The sequence below is a fragment of the Somniosus microcephalus genome, chromosome 1 (genome assembly GCF_052327205.1).
Source record: "Somniosus microcephalus isolate GS21.2 chromosome 1, FLI_Smic_1.0, whole genome shotgun sequence".
Lineage (NCBI taxonomy): Eukaryota > Metazoa > Chordata > Chondrichthyes > Squaliformes > Somniosidae > Somniosus > Somniosus microcephalus.
The window spans coordinates 144,481,695-144,497,408 of NC_140987.1; the positions used below are offsets into that span (position 1 = coordinate 144,481,695).

Sequence of the window (15,714 nt, forward strand, 5' to 3'; positions counted from 1 at the left end):
TGTCATCATCGCACATGGCCCTTACTGCCTTTTTAAAGGTTTGTACGAACCGCTCAGCCAATCCATTTGTGGCTGGATGATACGGGGCGGATGTGTCATGCCTTACCCCATTCCTTCTCATAAATTTCCGAAACTCTTCGGACACAAACTGTGGTCCGTTATCAGAGCAAATCTGCTCTGGCAAGCCGTTCCTGGCAAATATGGTCCGTAGGACTGCAACAGTTTTCTCTGTAGTGGTTGAGGACATTTTTATCACCTCAGGCCATTTCGAGTGTGCAGCCACTGCTATTAAGAACATTAAGTCCATGAATGGACCAGCAAAATCAATATGCACCCGTTGCCATGGAGAGGAGGGCCACTCCCATGGGTGTAGAGGGGCATGTGGTGGTGCATTTTGGACCTTCTGGCATCCTGAGCAGCTCTTTGTTAGGTCCTCAATTTGTTGATCGATCCCCGGCCACCACACATAAGCCCTAGCAAGGCTTTTCATTTTCACCCCTCCCAGATGACCTTCGTGAAGCTCATTGAGCACTCTCTCGCTTAACTTGGGTGGAATTACCACTCGGGATCCACACATCACTGTCCCCTGGCATACTGACAGCTGTTCTCTTCTGGATGAGAATGCTGGCAACAGTGAGTCGCCATGTGTTGGCCATCCCTTCACCGTCAAATCATGTACCCGAGACAGTGTCGGATCATTGCGGGTCTCCTTCTCTATATCCGCGTTAGTTACTGGCAATCGTTCAATTATCGATGAATAAAATATTTCGATAGGGTCCACTGCTGGTGCTTCCTCCACAGTAGGCAGTGGCAGGCGTGATAGCCCATCAGCATTTCCATGCTGTTTCGTGCCTTTATACTCTATGTCATATTGGTTCGCCCCTAGGAAAAGGGACCGTCTTTGTAGCCGTTGTGCAGTCATCACCGGAACGCCCTTCTTTGGATTAAAGATGGAAACAAGTGGTTGGTGGTCAGTCAGCAAGGTGAACTTCTGCCCGTGCAGATAGTGGTTGAATTTTTTTACTCCCCATACTAGGCTGAGGGCCTCCCTGTCGATCTGGGCGTAGTTACGCTCGGCTGAGGTTAGTGACCGAGACACAAAGGCTACTGGCCTCTCCAACCCGTCTGGGAATTTGTGCGACAGCACCGCTCCATTACCATAGGGTGATGCATCACATGCCAACCGAATTGGTAGTGCTGGGTTGAAATGGGCCAACACCTCTTGATGTGATCAATTCTTTGCACTTCTGGAAAACTCGTTTACATTCGTCATTCCACTTCCATGGTACCCCCGTTTGCAGTAGGGTGTTCAGTGGGTGTAATACTGTAGACAAATTTGGTAAGAACTTATGGTAGTAGTTCACCAGCCCGAGGAACGACCTCAGTTGTAACACATTTTCCGGTGCTGGAGCCTTGACTACTGCCTCAATCTTTTCAGGTGACTTATGTAACCCCTCTTCATCAATAACGTGGCCACAATACGAGATCTGCTTCTGGAAAAACTCGCACTTGTGGCGATTAGCTCGTAGCCCATATTCCTTTAATCTAGTGAGCACCTTCTCCAGGTTGGCGAGGTGATCACTGTCATTTTTGCCCGTGACCAGGATGTCGTCCAAATAACACTGGGTCCCTGGAATCCCTTGCAGGACTTGATCCATTGCCCTTTGCCAAATAGCCGGAGCCGATGCCACCCCGAACACCAGCCGGTTGTATTGGTAGAGACCTTTATGAGTGTTGATTGTGAGGTATTGTTTCGAGGCTTCTTCCACCTCCATTTGCAGGGACGCCTGGGCCAGATCAATTTTGGTGAAGTGTTTACCTCCAGATAGCGAGGCGAAAATATCCTCAATCCGTGGAAGTGGATATTGTACCGTGCGAAGGACTGGGTTCACCTTCACCTTAAAATCCCCACAGATGCGGACCTTCTTTGGTTCCCCAGGCGTATTACTCAACGACCTCTTCATTACAGGAACGATGGGTGTAGCCCACTCGCTCCAGTCTACTTTGGACAGTCCTCCTGAACGTTCCAACCCTTCTAGCTCTGCTTCGACGGCTGGTCGGATCGCATAAGGCACCGGTCTGGCCTTAAAAAACTTTGGGCTTGCATTTTCCTCTATTTTAATTGTTGCTGTTATGCCTTTTAGTGTTCCAAGTCCCTCCTGGAACACTTCTTGTGCATCAGTTAGCATTTTTGACAGTCGTCCAGATGTGACGTCGTCATCCTTTTTGGCCTCCACCTTCAGTGCCTGTATGGAATGCCAATCTAATTGCATCTTCCGGATCCATTCACGTCCTAGTAGTGGTGGTCCTCCATCTGGCAATACATATAGGTCCATTTTAGGTATTTCCTGGCCTTTGTATATCACTTTCACCCTTATTTTTCCTTTGGGGTAGACTTTTTGCCCCGTGTACGTCTTCAAGACAATTTCTGTAGCTTTCAAGGGTATATGTGAAAATAGCCACTTTGGTTTATGACTGTTAGGGCTGATCCTGTGTCCAATTCCATTTTCACTTGGACTCTGTCTATCTTGAGCATGACCCAGATAGTCTGGTGATCCTCCATTTTGATTACCTTATGTAGTTTCAGACAACCCAGCTCCTTGCTTCCGGAGTCTGTATCACTTTTCTGTTCGTCTGAACTACTATCCATCACCTTGTGTACTTTTTTGTACTTCTCCTGTGGAGATTTCTTGCTGCTGGTTTTCTTCCCTGACCTGCAGACTCTTGCTATGTGTCCTGCTTTTCCACACTGTCTGCACACTTGGTCCTTGAACCAACAATCCTTCTGGTCGTGTGTTGTTCTGCTGCAGCGATAACACTTCCCTGTTCCATAGGACATTTCATTGGTGCCATATTCTTGCGGTCTCCGTTGTATCTCTGCAGCGCCCCGTGCGGCTGCTTCGTGTGATACCTCCATGCTGAAAGCCTTGTCCAGCGTAAGATCCTTTTCTGATAGAAGCCGTTTCTGGGTTCCTTCACTTTGAAGCCCACACACAAACTTGTCCCTTAACGTATCTGCTAGTCCCAATCCAAACTGGCAGTGTTTCGATAGCTTGCGCAGTTCCGTTAAGTACTCAGCATTACTTTCGTCTTTATGCTGGTTCCTTTTGTGGAACTTAAATCTTTCTGCTATCAGCAGCGGTGTGGGGTTTAAGTGGTCCTGTAGGATTTCCACTATGCTTTCGAAATTCTTATCCACGGGCTTCTCTGGGGTTATTAGGTTTCGCAGTAAGCCATAAGTTTTTGCACCCATGGAATTTAACAAAACCAGTGCTTTCCTAGCATCTGGCACTTCATTCGCCCTGCAGTACACCTCAATGCGTTCCACATGTCGCCCAATCTTCGACTTCATTGTCGAACGCAGTGATACTGCCACTCTTCAGCATCCCTGGGTGTGATTTAACTGTCTAAAATGGCGTCTCCCACGCTCACCCTTCTTCTCTGCTGGCACAAAATGGCGTCTCCCGCGCTTTCCTTTCTTCCCGCGCTCGCCCTTCTTCTCCGCTGCGGCTTCTAAAATGGTGTCTCCCGCGCTCTCCCTTCTCCGCGGCTCAATGGCATCTCCCGCGCTTCCTTTCTTTCCCCCGCGGACGCTGTTCAGCCCTTGAGCCCTGGCTGTGCTCTGCGCGTTCTCCTGTGCGCCTCGCCCGTTGCCGCCGCTCGGTCCTGAACCCGGCTGCTGCTTTACCCTCTCTCTCTCTCTCTTTTGTTTTTCCTTGACGCCGCTCGGTTTTCAACCCCCGGCTGCGCCCTGTGCGCTTCACCCTCTCTCTTACCCCGTCGACGCTGCTCGGCTTTTTCTGTGCCGTCGGTCGGCTCCAGCCGCCGCTGTCCGGGAAGGGCCTGCGCTGTACCCGTTGCCAGTCTGTTGCTGGATCGTCGTGGCTGGGGAACCAAGCCCGGCTCTCAACAGCCTCCCCTGCGATGTTCACTCTCTGCCGGATGACTGGGCGGTTGCTCATGGTCGACGCCTGTGCTTCTGGCCTCGACTTTCTTCCACCGCCCTCCCAGAGCGAATCCTTGAAAGGAAATGCAGAGTTGCAGGTAGATTCGAATCGACCTCGTCGCCACTGTTGAATCCGTGATTCTTAAAGTATGATGTTTTCCCAATAACTAGACGGAGGCTGTAACTTAACAATCAACAGGTGTTTACTGGAGGAGGGTAGTCTAAAGACTAACAGTACAGAGGCATGCTCAAGGCTTATATACAGGTGTGGTCACTGCCGGTACTACAGTATACAGGAGCTGTAAAAGTAGTTCTCTCTTAAAAGGTACATACACTACACACATCTCACAAGTGAGCCTTGGGTGGGGACACACCCCAAGTTTGAGCAAAACCTCAGTGGGAGCACTCTCGTCTCAGTCAGAAGTTTGTGGGTTCAAGTTCCGGTCCAGAGGCTTGTGCACTAAATCTAGACCGACACTGCAGTGCATTACTGAGGAGTGCTGCACTGTCGGAGGTGCCGTCTTTCGATGAGACCTTAAACCGAGGCCCTGTCTGCCCTCTCAGGTGGATGTAAAAGATCCCGTGGCACTATTTTGAAGAAGAGCAGGGGAATTCTCCTCGGTGTCCTGGCCCATATTTACCCCTCAAATCAACACCTAAAAGGGGAGTGGGACGAACTAGATTGCTCTTTGAAAGAGCTGCCGCAGACCTGATGGGCCGAATGGCCTCCCTCTGTGCTGTACTATTCTATGAGTCTTTAGCACATTGTTGTTTGAGAGACGTTGCTGTGCGCAAATTGGCTGCCGCATTTTCTACAATAGTGACTACATTTCAAAAAGCATTTAACTGGCTGTAAAGTGCTTCAGGATGTCCTGGGGTTGTGAAAGGCGCTATATAGATGCAAGTCTTTTCTTTCTTACATGGAGTTATACTCCATGGGGTGTCAAGCTCAAGTGGTGTGCGACTGCCTCCCCAGAACGCCTCCCAATGGTGAATCAGAATAGATCAGCACCTGGTTTTGGAATTATCAATGTTACATTGTTGTGAAAATAAGTGAGATAAAAGTGACCCCTTTAGTGTCAGCAATTATGGTACCCATGTAAATTGTCAAGAAACATGAAAAGTCTGCCTGCTGTGTTGTTGCATCAAGACCAAGTTTCTTTATTCGTTGGAAAGGAAATGCTTTGGCTTTTAAAAAAAAGCACTGAAGTCCCTCAAGAAGTATTTGCTAAAGAGTTACTCTTGAATTGCATCTAAAATATCATTGCTTGCTTGCTTTGGACTCATCTAACAACAATTACAGAGGCTATATAGTGTAGTTAAGGAAGGTAACCTTTGGAACTGAACCCAAACAAAAAGTTCAGCATTGGCCATCATCTGCTTATAATTTCCTTTGCTTAGTTTTTAAATAAATATAAAGCACACATTAGTTTCTAAATTCCTCCCTTCTCTAGAAGCCTATGCTTCATGCTGGGGTGCATTTCAACTCAGGCATTGGTTGTATATGTGTTTATGAAAAAAGTGATTCCAGCCAAATGCATACAAGTCATTCAGCAATGGGTGCAAGGGCGACTTATACATTTGAGAGGCAACCTCTTCTTCAACATAATTTCTCACGAAAAAAAAATGAAATAATGTGGTGTTTTAGAAGACACCTAAATAATATTGTCTGTAAACACAAATCACTCATCATTCAAAAAAAATTGAGGTTCAGTAATCCAAAATAAACTACAGTTGACAGTATCAATGTCCATGTACACATACATATATAAGCAAATAAACAAAAACCAACTATACACTAAAGCAGATTGTCAAGTTTCAAAATCAGGCATTCTTTCGTACACAATATAGCCTTCAGCAACTGCAATTTAAAATAATACTTGGGAGGGGAAAAAGTGGTACTTACTTAAATGAAACGTTTTTAGAGTCTTTTTTACTAGGAAATCTTGTAGACTTCAGTTCTTCCCCAGGAACACAATTCTGGCTTTGCTCAGTCATCAGGACTCTTTCTTGAGAATTACTTCACTCACACCAAACGGTCTTTAACAGTGTATAAAGCTCCTCGGGACCTCAGTAAGGAGGGAAAATTCTTTGTTTCAGGCAGACGTGAGTAGGCTTGAACTAGTACTACTGGGCCCAGTCCAAAAACTGAGGACAGCCTTTCCTAAGTAAAGCCAAAGAAAAGGAACTGTTCAGCAATCTAACAAGGGGAACTTACTCGGATAAGCAACTGCTGCAAATTTTCTCCAAGCACGGCTGGAAACTTTATTTGAGATATTTCGGAACAATCCGCCTATCTTCCGGAGGGAACACCTGCAGTTGTGCAGCATTAAATTAAGTGCGTTCCACCCCCTCCTGGATACTTCATAAACAAAACCACTAGAAGTTCTACAGGCAATCCTCGAGTCTCTTGCAGCTATTGATGATGTAGCAGCTACTCTGAATTATTTAGACAGGATATTACTTCACCAGGTGCCCATACATTTCGATAACAATGAGTCATTTAAGTACACAATGTCAGATAACACTGGGGGGGGAAAAGTACTTTGCTGCTGGAACCTCGCAGGAGCAATCACCGAGTGCCTCTATAGCGGTGGGTGCAGGGGAGCTTTTCACCCCAGCACTCTTGGCTTTGGTGATGGGTGCGTTCGAGGCGCGGAAGTCCCTGTTTATATTGGAGAGTGCCGCTAATGTTACTCTGCTTTTTTATTGATTAGCTTAAAAAGAATTACGTTTCTGCAGCTTAGTTCGTATGACGTAATAAAATTGAGGACTTAAGGCTGTTGCCAAGTTGGCGGTTAATGCCTTCATATGCTGCTTGAAGAACCTCTGTAATACCGCCTGAGGCATTCAGTATAATGAAGTTTGCCCTGTTCTGGAAAGGATTGTACCGGACGGGAGTAAGCAATTATGCTCGTGCAGTTTAAAGGTAATTGTAAGTTTATTTCTTAGCCTTTGGTTTTTCCCCGCCAATTTGGAAAAGCAGATGCAAACCAGTAGATGGAAATTTCTTCTGCATAACGTACACTGAAATGGTGGACACGTTTAACTATGTGCCGAATCTCTTCATAATTTTGGTATAGTACACAGACGCATTTTCTCCTCATCCTACCCCACCAATGAAAAATTAAACTATTGGTTTGTAGTGGTGGAGTGAGCTGCTCACCCCTCTAGTGGGTGGAATACATGGTGGCTTCTGCCAGCAATTCGGGAGATGCTGGTTAACCCCAGGGACAGACTGGCCAAGGGGTACATTGGGAGATTTCCCGACGACCACTGTGAATGGTTCCATAGCACTATTGTGTTGGTGCCCCTTTTTGTGTGAGAATCCCGTGCCCTTTTCGGGGAGCAAGTCCACCCCTGGTGAAACTCCTTTCTTCAGGTGGGTTTCAATGGATCCAAAGGCAGCAATGCCACTTTATTTTTATTATTACTCTGCTGCTGCTGATATTGGGGTTCCTGTTGACAGCAGTGCTATAGAATGGACATGAATTTGATGCCGAGGATCACTGTAATCTCACGTTTAGCACGAGGGACATGAGATTCCAAAGATTTTGGCTATGAATCTGGGGAGCCTCTGGGGAGCAGTGATCATAATATGATTGAATTTTATGTTGAGTTTGAGAGTGATTTAGTTAAGTCTGAAACTAGGATCCTAAACCTGACCAAAGCAAATTATGTAGGTATGAGAGGCGAGTTGGCTAAGGTAGGTTGGGAAACTAGATTAAAAGATATGACAGTAGAAAAGCAATGGCAAACATTTAAAGAAATAATTCATAATTCACAATGAATATACATTCCCTTAAGGAATAAAAACACCATGGAGGAAAATGGTCCACCCGTGGCTAACAAGAGAAATTAAAGACAGTATTAGATTAAAGGAAGAGGCCTAAAATGTTGCCAAAAAGAGTAGTAAGCCTGGGGATTGGGAGGATTTTAGAATTCAGCAAAGGAGGACCAATAAATTGATAAAGAAAGGAAAAATATAATACGAGAGTAAACTAGCAAGAGACATAAAAACAAACTGTAAAAGCTTCTATAGGTATGTAAAAAGGAAAAGATTAGCAAAAGTAAACATGGGTCCCTTATAGGCTGAGACAGGAGAAATTATAATGGGGAATAAGGAAATGGCAGAGAAATTAAACAAATACATTGGCCGGAATTTTACTGGCACTCAGAGGATGGGATTGGAAACGGGTCAGCTGTGAAATTTGAAATGATTGACAGTGGGTAGGGAACCTGCTGTCAACCCGCCTCCACGTTCGTCTCCCAGGTGTCAGGTCTGTCAGTGCTGAACAGACCCAACGCCAAGCGATGGGTGAAGCAATTTTTAGATTATTAAGAGATTGTTAACGGGCACTTAAAAACTATTTTAAGCTCGTCTTTAGATTTTTAGAGTTCTCCAATTGCTTCCCCGCTGCTCGGGAATAACTTCAGGTAAGGAGATTGGGTGTTGTGTCAGCATGGGATGGTTTACTAACTTGATAGCTGCAAATGGTCTATATAAAATTTCCCATTTCATAGGTGTTCACTTTCCAAGGTTAGAAGCTGTTGCTTCCTGCATTTGGAAGACAGATTGAGCATTATGCAACTTGCAAGTATTTGGAGCAAACTCTCTATCCAGTGTCACCCTATTGGAACAACCTCCCTCACCATTGACAGATCACTTCTATCATCTCAGCCTCAACTGCCATCTATTCCATCAGCATCAGTGCCCTTGGAAAAAAATCTCACCTTGGTCCTCAGAATCCCACCATGATCAGCCCCAACACCAGCAGCAACAACAACACCACCAACCTTCTTCACAATCAGCTGGTGCTGCAGAGGACAGAGGGCATCAGCACCCGAGCACGTTGCTGCCCAGGACGCCAGGGATGGCCTCACCATGGCCACATTTACTTTACTTGACCCCACACCAGCACCATAAAGCATCCCTACAAAGCCCAAGCCAGTCCTTTCATACTCCTCACCATTGCGGGGGGTACACTTATGTCTCACCATTCACTACTACTCACTAAGCCGCATCCAAAGGTGCACACAAATCTGTCCAAGAAAGGAAAGTGTTGAAAATAAAGATTTCAATGTTTAACAACACATTAACAGAAACGTTACATGAATATTGGCAAACACACCCAAGAGCCACCTTGTGTGTTGTTAGTTGGTATGCTTGCACTAGGATGAGGGTGAGTATGAGAGGTGGCTAGTGAGATGGGGAAGTGATAGTGTAGCTAGAGAGGGATGGGTGGACGTGCAAAGTAGGTTGGTGTGTGTAAGGATGTGCAAGAGTAGGGTAGGGAAGGCAGAGTGATGGGGATGTGATGAGTGGCACAGCAGGATGAGGATGAGTGTGGCTTTGCAGTAACATTTGTGATCTACTGAGATCATTGAAAGGTTTGTGCCACTGCAGCCTGGTCCTCCTGACGACATCCTTGCTTGTGCCCTCCTCTGCACTGTGCAACCAGGCTGTGTTGATCTCCTGGGGAGGTCTCTTCCGCCCATTGGAAGGGAAGAGAACCTCCCCGTGTACTGTGACTCCCTCCATAAGCAAATGGAGGGAGTCATGGGAGAGCCTGGGTGCAGCTGTGCACCTTTGTGCAGTGATTATCAGTGTTTGCAGCATCTCAATGCTGTAGAACACTGACAGCACAACTGTTAAAGTAAATTTGGACATGGCCCCTTTAAGGAAACTGGCTGATGACACGTCATGAAATTACATAATCAGACCCACTTCCTTTTCATTAGCCGGGAACCTCGCTGGCCCAATCATCGTAAAATCACTTCAACAGAGTGGAACAAAGCAGGCAGCGGGCTGGGACCGCACTACTCGCCCCGGGCCCGCCTCGGTAGGTGAAATCGCGGCCTTTGTTTCTGTCTTCATGGAAGAAGATGCAAAAAACATTCCGGAAATAGTGGAGAACCAAGGATCTAGTGAGAATGAGGAACTGAAAGAAATTAGTATTCGTAAAAAAAATAGTACTGGATAAATGAATGGGACTGAAAGCCGATGAATCCCCTGGACTTGATGGCCTACATCCTGGGGTTTTAAAAGAGCTGGCTATAGAGATAGTGGATGCATTGGTTGTCATCTTCCAAAATTCCATAGATTCTGGGACGGATCCCATGGATTGGCAGGTAGCAAATATAACCCCACTATTTAAGAAAGGAGGGAAAGAGAAAACGGAACTATAGACCAGTTAGCCTGACACCAGTAGTAGGGAAAATGCTAGAATCTATTATTGAGGACGTGGTAACAGGACACTTAGAAAGTACTTATAGGATTGGGCAGAGTCAACACGGGTTTATGAAAGGGAAATTGTGTTTGACAAATCTGTTGGAGTTTTTTGAGGTTGTAACTAGCAGGATAGATGAGGGGGAACCAGTGGATTTAGTGTATTTGGATTTTCAGAAGGCATTTGATAAGGTGCCACACAAGAGTTTATAAAACAAAATTAGGGCTTATGGGATTGGGGTAATATACTAGCGTGGAATAAGGATTGGTTAATGCACAGAAAACGGAGAGTAGTAATAAATGGGACATATTCGGGTTGGCAGGCTGTAACTAGTGGGGTACCGCAAGGATCAGTGCTTGGACCTCAGCTATTTATAATCAATATCAATGATTTGGATGAGGGGACCAAATGTAATATATTCAAGTTTACTGATGATAAAAAGCTAGGTGGGAATGTAATTTGTGAGGAGGATGCAAAGAGGCTGTAAGGGAATATAGACAGGTTAAGCGAGTGGGCAAGAACATGGCAAATGGAATATAATGTGCAGAAATGTGAAGTGATCCACTTTGGTAGGAAAAATAGAAAAGCAGAGTATTTGTTAAATGGTGAGAGATTGGGAAATGTTGGCGTTCAGAGGGACCTGGGTGTCCTTGTACACGAATCACTGAAAGTTAACATGCAGGTACAGCAAGCAATTAAGAAAGCAAATGATATGTTGGCCTTTATTACAAGAGGATTTGAGTATAAGAGTAAATATGTCTTACTGCAATTATGTAGCGCCCTGGTGAGGCCACACCTGGAGTTTTGTGTACAGTTTTGGTCCCCTTACCTAAGGAAGGATATACTTGCCTTAGAGGGAGTGCAGCGAAGGCTCACCAGACTGATTCCTGGGATGGGGGGATTGTCCTATGAGAAGAGATTGAGTAGACTAGGCCTATATTCTCTGGAGTTTACAAGAATGAGAGGTGATCTCATTGAAACATACAACATTCTTACAGGGCTTGACAGGGTAGATGCTGGAAGGATGTTTCCCCTGGCTGGAGAGTCTAGAACCAGGGGTCACAGACTCAGAATAAGGGGCCACCAGCCATTTAGGACTGAGATGAGGAGAAATTTCTTCACTCGGAGGGTAGAGAATCTTTGGAACTCTGTACCCCGGAGGGCTGTGGATGCTCAGTCGTTGAGTATATTCAAAGCAGTGATCAATAGATTTTTGGATATTAAGGGAATCAAGGGATGTGGGGATAGTGCAGGAAAGTGAAGTTGAGGTAGAAGATCAGCCATGATCTTATTGAATGGCGGAGAAGGCTTGAAGGGCCGAATGGCCTGCTCCTGCTCCTATTTCTTATGAATCAAATGTCTATGTTCTGGCAAGCTTATAAAAAAATTATTGTAGTCTTTCCTTGAGCCAGCAGGTAGGGGAAAATATACCTGTTACCTTCCCAATTGCTTCCAGTGTAGGCTTTGTGTAATTGGTCACACTCTTGTCCCTGAGTCAGAAGGCTGTGTGTTCAAGCCCTACTAAAGGCTGATGCTTGAGTGTATATATGGTTATTGTGTAGAATTTGACAATGTTTGGTAACTTCAATCAGAAGCCATAGGATGGCTGACATGGGAAATGAACGATGGAGCATGAGTGATGTAAAGGGTACCCTTGGGCACATTATTGGAGCTTTACTGTACATGTAGCTGTGTTGTAGCTGTCCTAGAAATGTTTGCTAATATTGGGTGTCTGAAATGGAAGATGTTCTATTTCCGAGCGTAAGCATCTCTCATTTTGATGAGCACAACATTTACAAAACATACATCCATCAAATTACTACATGTATGCAAGTGAGCACATACACACCATTTTTCTTCTATTTTAACTTTTTTTTCAGCTGCATTTCTCAGACTACCACCATACATTGACCAAGATGTGTTAGAGGAAAATCTGCTATGTGTAATTACAGCACAGCTATGGGAGATTAGGAGCAGCTGGGAGAGATAGCAGTACGGTTTGAAGCATATGAGCTTCAGGAATAAAGCCAGCGCACCTGTTCAGTAATGTCGACTCCAAGTTGCTTTGGGTCTTTGATCAAGGTTAGATTTGGACTTGGCCAACTTGTGCTGTATTATTATTACAAAATCACTTCAAGAAGTGGCCTAACTTACCTGATACCTAATGGGTAAAGGAACCACCTGAGCCATATAAACCAGATTGTTGCAAGTTTGTTCCTCAGTCTGTGCTGAGTTAGTTGATTTCAGCCAAGGCAATAGTTGGGCTTTGCAATTGACCTCAGGAGGGAAACATCAACCAAAATTTCCACTCCAGATCACTATCTAATGATGCTTTTTACAATGTGTGAATATCTGGACATTGGGTGAGGACAGAATTGGGCTGAGCTTGATGTCCTCCATTGCTGAGTAGCCTGCAGGCACTCACTGTATTACATATGACAAATGGTCACCGACACATGAAGTTAAACACATTTGGCACAGGTGAATAACACACCTTTTCTACTGCACTGATGCCAACCGCGCAGAATTGTCATGCAGGTTGAATAGCTGAGATTTTTGCAAATTTTAAAATACCCCTTCATAGTGTTCTGGTTCCTTGGACTGAAATGTGGCACCAGCCGACAGTATATTTTTGGTTTTGGTCAGCTGGATATATGACACATACTTGAACCCATCAACATGCCTCAGGGTCTCCACTGTAAACAGTAGAGAAATCCACATAATTAGAGCTTCTGTTTGCCTGATATGGAGCATTCTTTTGCTATAGGGATACAGCACACTTACCTAAGTGAAGAGATGTATGCACAGTTTGGCAAGAGCCAAAAATTTTGGAACGTCCCTCCCCACAATGTATGTAGAGGTACTGCTGGAGTTTAACGAGCTGAAATTCTATATTTTACTAGCACATAGTTTTATTGAGCTTCTTGCTGTTTGTTCAGCTAGGGACACTGTCATAGAATCATAGAATGATGCAGCACAGAAGGAGCCCATTCGTGCCTGTGCTGGCTCTTTGAAAGAGCTATCCAACTAGTTCCACTCCCTGGCTCTGTCCCCATAGCCCTGTAAATCTTTTTTCTTCAGGTATATATCCAATTCCCTTTCGAAAGTTATTATTGAATCTGCTTCCACCACCCTTTCAGGCAATGCATTCCAGATAACAACTCGCTACGTTAAAAAAAAAGTCTTCGTGTCTGTTGTGTATGTAGCTTTAAGAGAAGAACTGATTCTATACTGCAGTACCGGCAGTGACCACCCCTGTATATAAAGCCATAGCAGGCTTCTGTATTTCAGTCTTAAGTTACCCTCTGTTCAGTAAATACCTGTTCTTATTGTTCTCCTGCAGTCCGTGTATTATTTATACTCGGACACTACATTGGCGACGAACAGGTTCGAACTCACCTGCAGTACTGCATCACCTCACGGGGATCTTTCCCTGAGAAGAAGCTTTTGGAGGTCGAAGTCAGAACAACAGGCGTCGACCGCGGGCAACCGCCCAAGGATCCATCGGAGTTCGGAAAGTTGCAGGAGAGGCTGTGGAGAGCTGGGCTTGGCTCCCCAGTCAAGGTGTTCCAGCAAATCGTGCTGGTAGCAGGTAGTGCGCTGATCCTTCCGGACTGCGGCGGGCTCGAGCTCGATCGAGCGGCTTTGCAAAGGGGCCGTCGGGAGGAAAAGAGAGAGAGAGAGAGAGGGTGGAGCGCACAGGGCGTGGTCGGTGCTCAAGAACCGGGCAGCGTAGCGAAAATATACAAGGGGAAGGAAAAGTGAGACGCGTCGAAGCCGCGGGTCGCCGCCATTACCCTGCAGAACGCTAGGAGCAGCGTGGCAGCAAGGGGAAGAAGGAAAAGCGCGGGAAGCGCCATTTTATTCCATTGGGGAAGAAGGAAAAGTACGGGAGGTGCCATTTTAATCCATTGGTGAAGAAGAAAAAGCGCGGTAGGCACCATTTTAAATCACCCAAGATGCCGAAAGGTGGCAGTATCACTGCTTTCGACAACGAGGTAGAAGACTGGACCACGTATGTGGAAAGAATTGAAGTGTACTGCAAGGCAAATGAGGTGGCCGATGGAAAGAAGGCGTCGGTATTATTAAATTTGATGGGCGCGAGAACGTACGGCCTATTGCGGAATTTAATTACCCCAGCTAAACCAATGGAGAAAAGTTTTGGAGAGATTGTTAATACCTTACAGGAACACCTAAACCCTACACCGCTGCTGATAGCAGAAAGATTCAAGTTCGATAAAAGAAACCAGCACAAAGATGAGAGCAATGCTGACTATCTTACGGAACTACGCAAGTTATCGAAGCACTGCCAGTTCGGAGCAGGACTGGCAGACACCTTGCGGGATAAGTTTGTCTGCGGGCTCCAGAGTGAAGGAACCCAGAAACGACTACTTTCGGAAAAGGACCTGATGCTAGAACAGGCTTTCAGCGTGGCAGTATCCTATGAAGCAGCAGCACGGGGAGCTGCGGAAATACAACAGAAACCACAGGAATACAGCACTAACGAAATGGCGTATGGAGCAGAAAAGTGCTATCGCTGCGGCAGAACAACCCATGATCAGAAGGACTGCTGGTTTAAGGACAAAGTATGCAGGCAATGTGGGAAAATGGGACACATAGCAAGAGTCTGCAGGTTGGGAAAGAAAACCAACACTACAAGAACTACTAAGGAAAAGTACAAGAAAGTAAAGAAATTGACAGACAGTAGTTCGGAAGATCAGGAGAGTGATAAGGACTCCGGGAGCAGGAGACTAAGTTGTCTAAAGTTACACAACGTGATTGCAAAGGAGGATCACCGAACCATTTGGGTCACCCTCATGATAGCAGGGTCCCCAGCAAAGATGGAATTGGACACAGGATCAGCTCTAACTGTCATGAATCGACGAGACTATGAGCGGCTATTCTCACACATACCCTTGAAGGATACGTCCATTGTATTGAAGACATACACGGGGCAAAAAGTCTACCCCAGAGGAAAAATAAGGGTGCCAGTTGAATACAACGGCAAGGAAACACATAAACTGTATGTATATATACTACCAGATGGAGGACCACCATTATTGGGACGTGAATGGATCCGAAAAATACAATTGGATTGGCATTCCATTCAGGCGCTAACTGTGACTGATAAAAAGGATGATGACGTCACACCTGGACGACTGTCAAAAATTCTAACTGACGCGAAAGAGGTGTTCCAACAAGGACTTGGGACTCTAAAAGGAGTAACGGCAATGATAAAAATCGAAGATAATGCAAACCGAAATTTTTTTAAGGCCTTACGCGATCCGCCCAGCCGTTGAAGCAGAGCTGGAGAGTCTGGAGCGTTCGGGTGTGCTGTCCAAGGTGGACTGGAGCGAGTGGGCCACACCCATCGTTCCTGTAATGAAGAAATCATTGAGCAGCACGCCTGGGGAACCGAAGAAGGTTCGCATCTGTGGGGACTTCAAGGTAACTGTGAACCCAGTCCTGCACACAATACAATACCCACTTCCACGGATAGAAGATATTTTCGCCTCACTATCTGGAGGGAAACGCTTT

The 15,714-nt window shown here is 45.6% G+C and overlaps 1 protein-coding gene across 4 annotated transcripts in view; it reads right to left on the reverse strand.

Moving 5' to 3' along the window:
- The window catches only part of gramd2b (GRAM domain containing 2B), a 221,390-nt gene that overhangs the window by 92,890 nt on the left and 112,786 nt on the right, over window positions 1–15,714 (reverse strand). The window contains exon 1 of one of the 4 annotated variants that reach the window (XM_085986495.1): window positions 5,853–6,594. The exons of the other annotated variants lie outside the window; for them this stretch is intronic. Coding sequence (XP_085842621.1) covers window positions 5,853–5,944 — 92 coding nt within the window. The 5' untranslated portion in view covers window positions 5,945–6,594. Of the gene's footprint in view, window positions 1–5,852; window positions 6,595–15,714 lie in introns of those variants that run through there. 4 annotated transcript variants of the gene reach the window in all.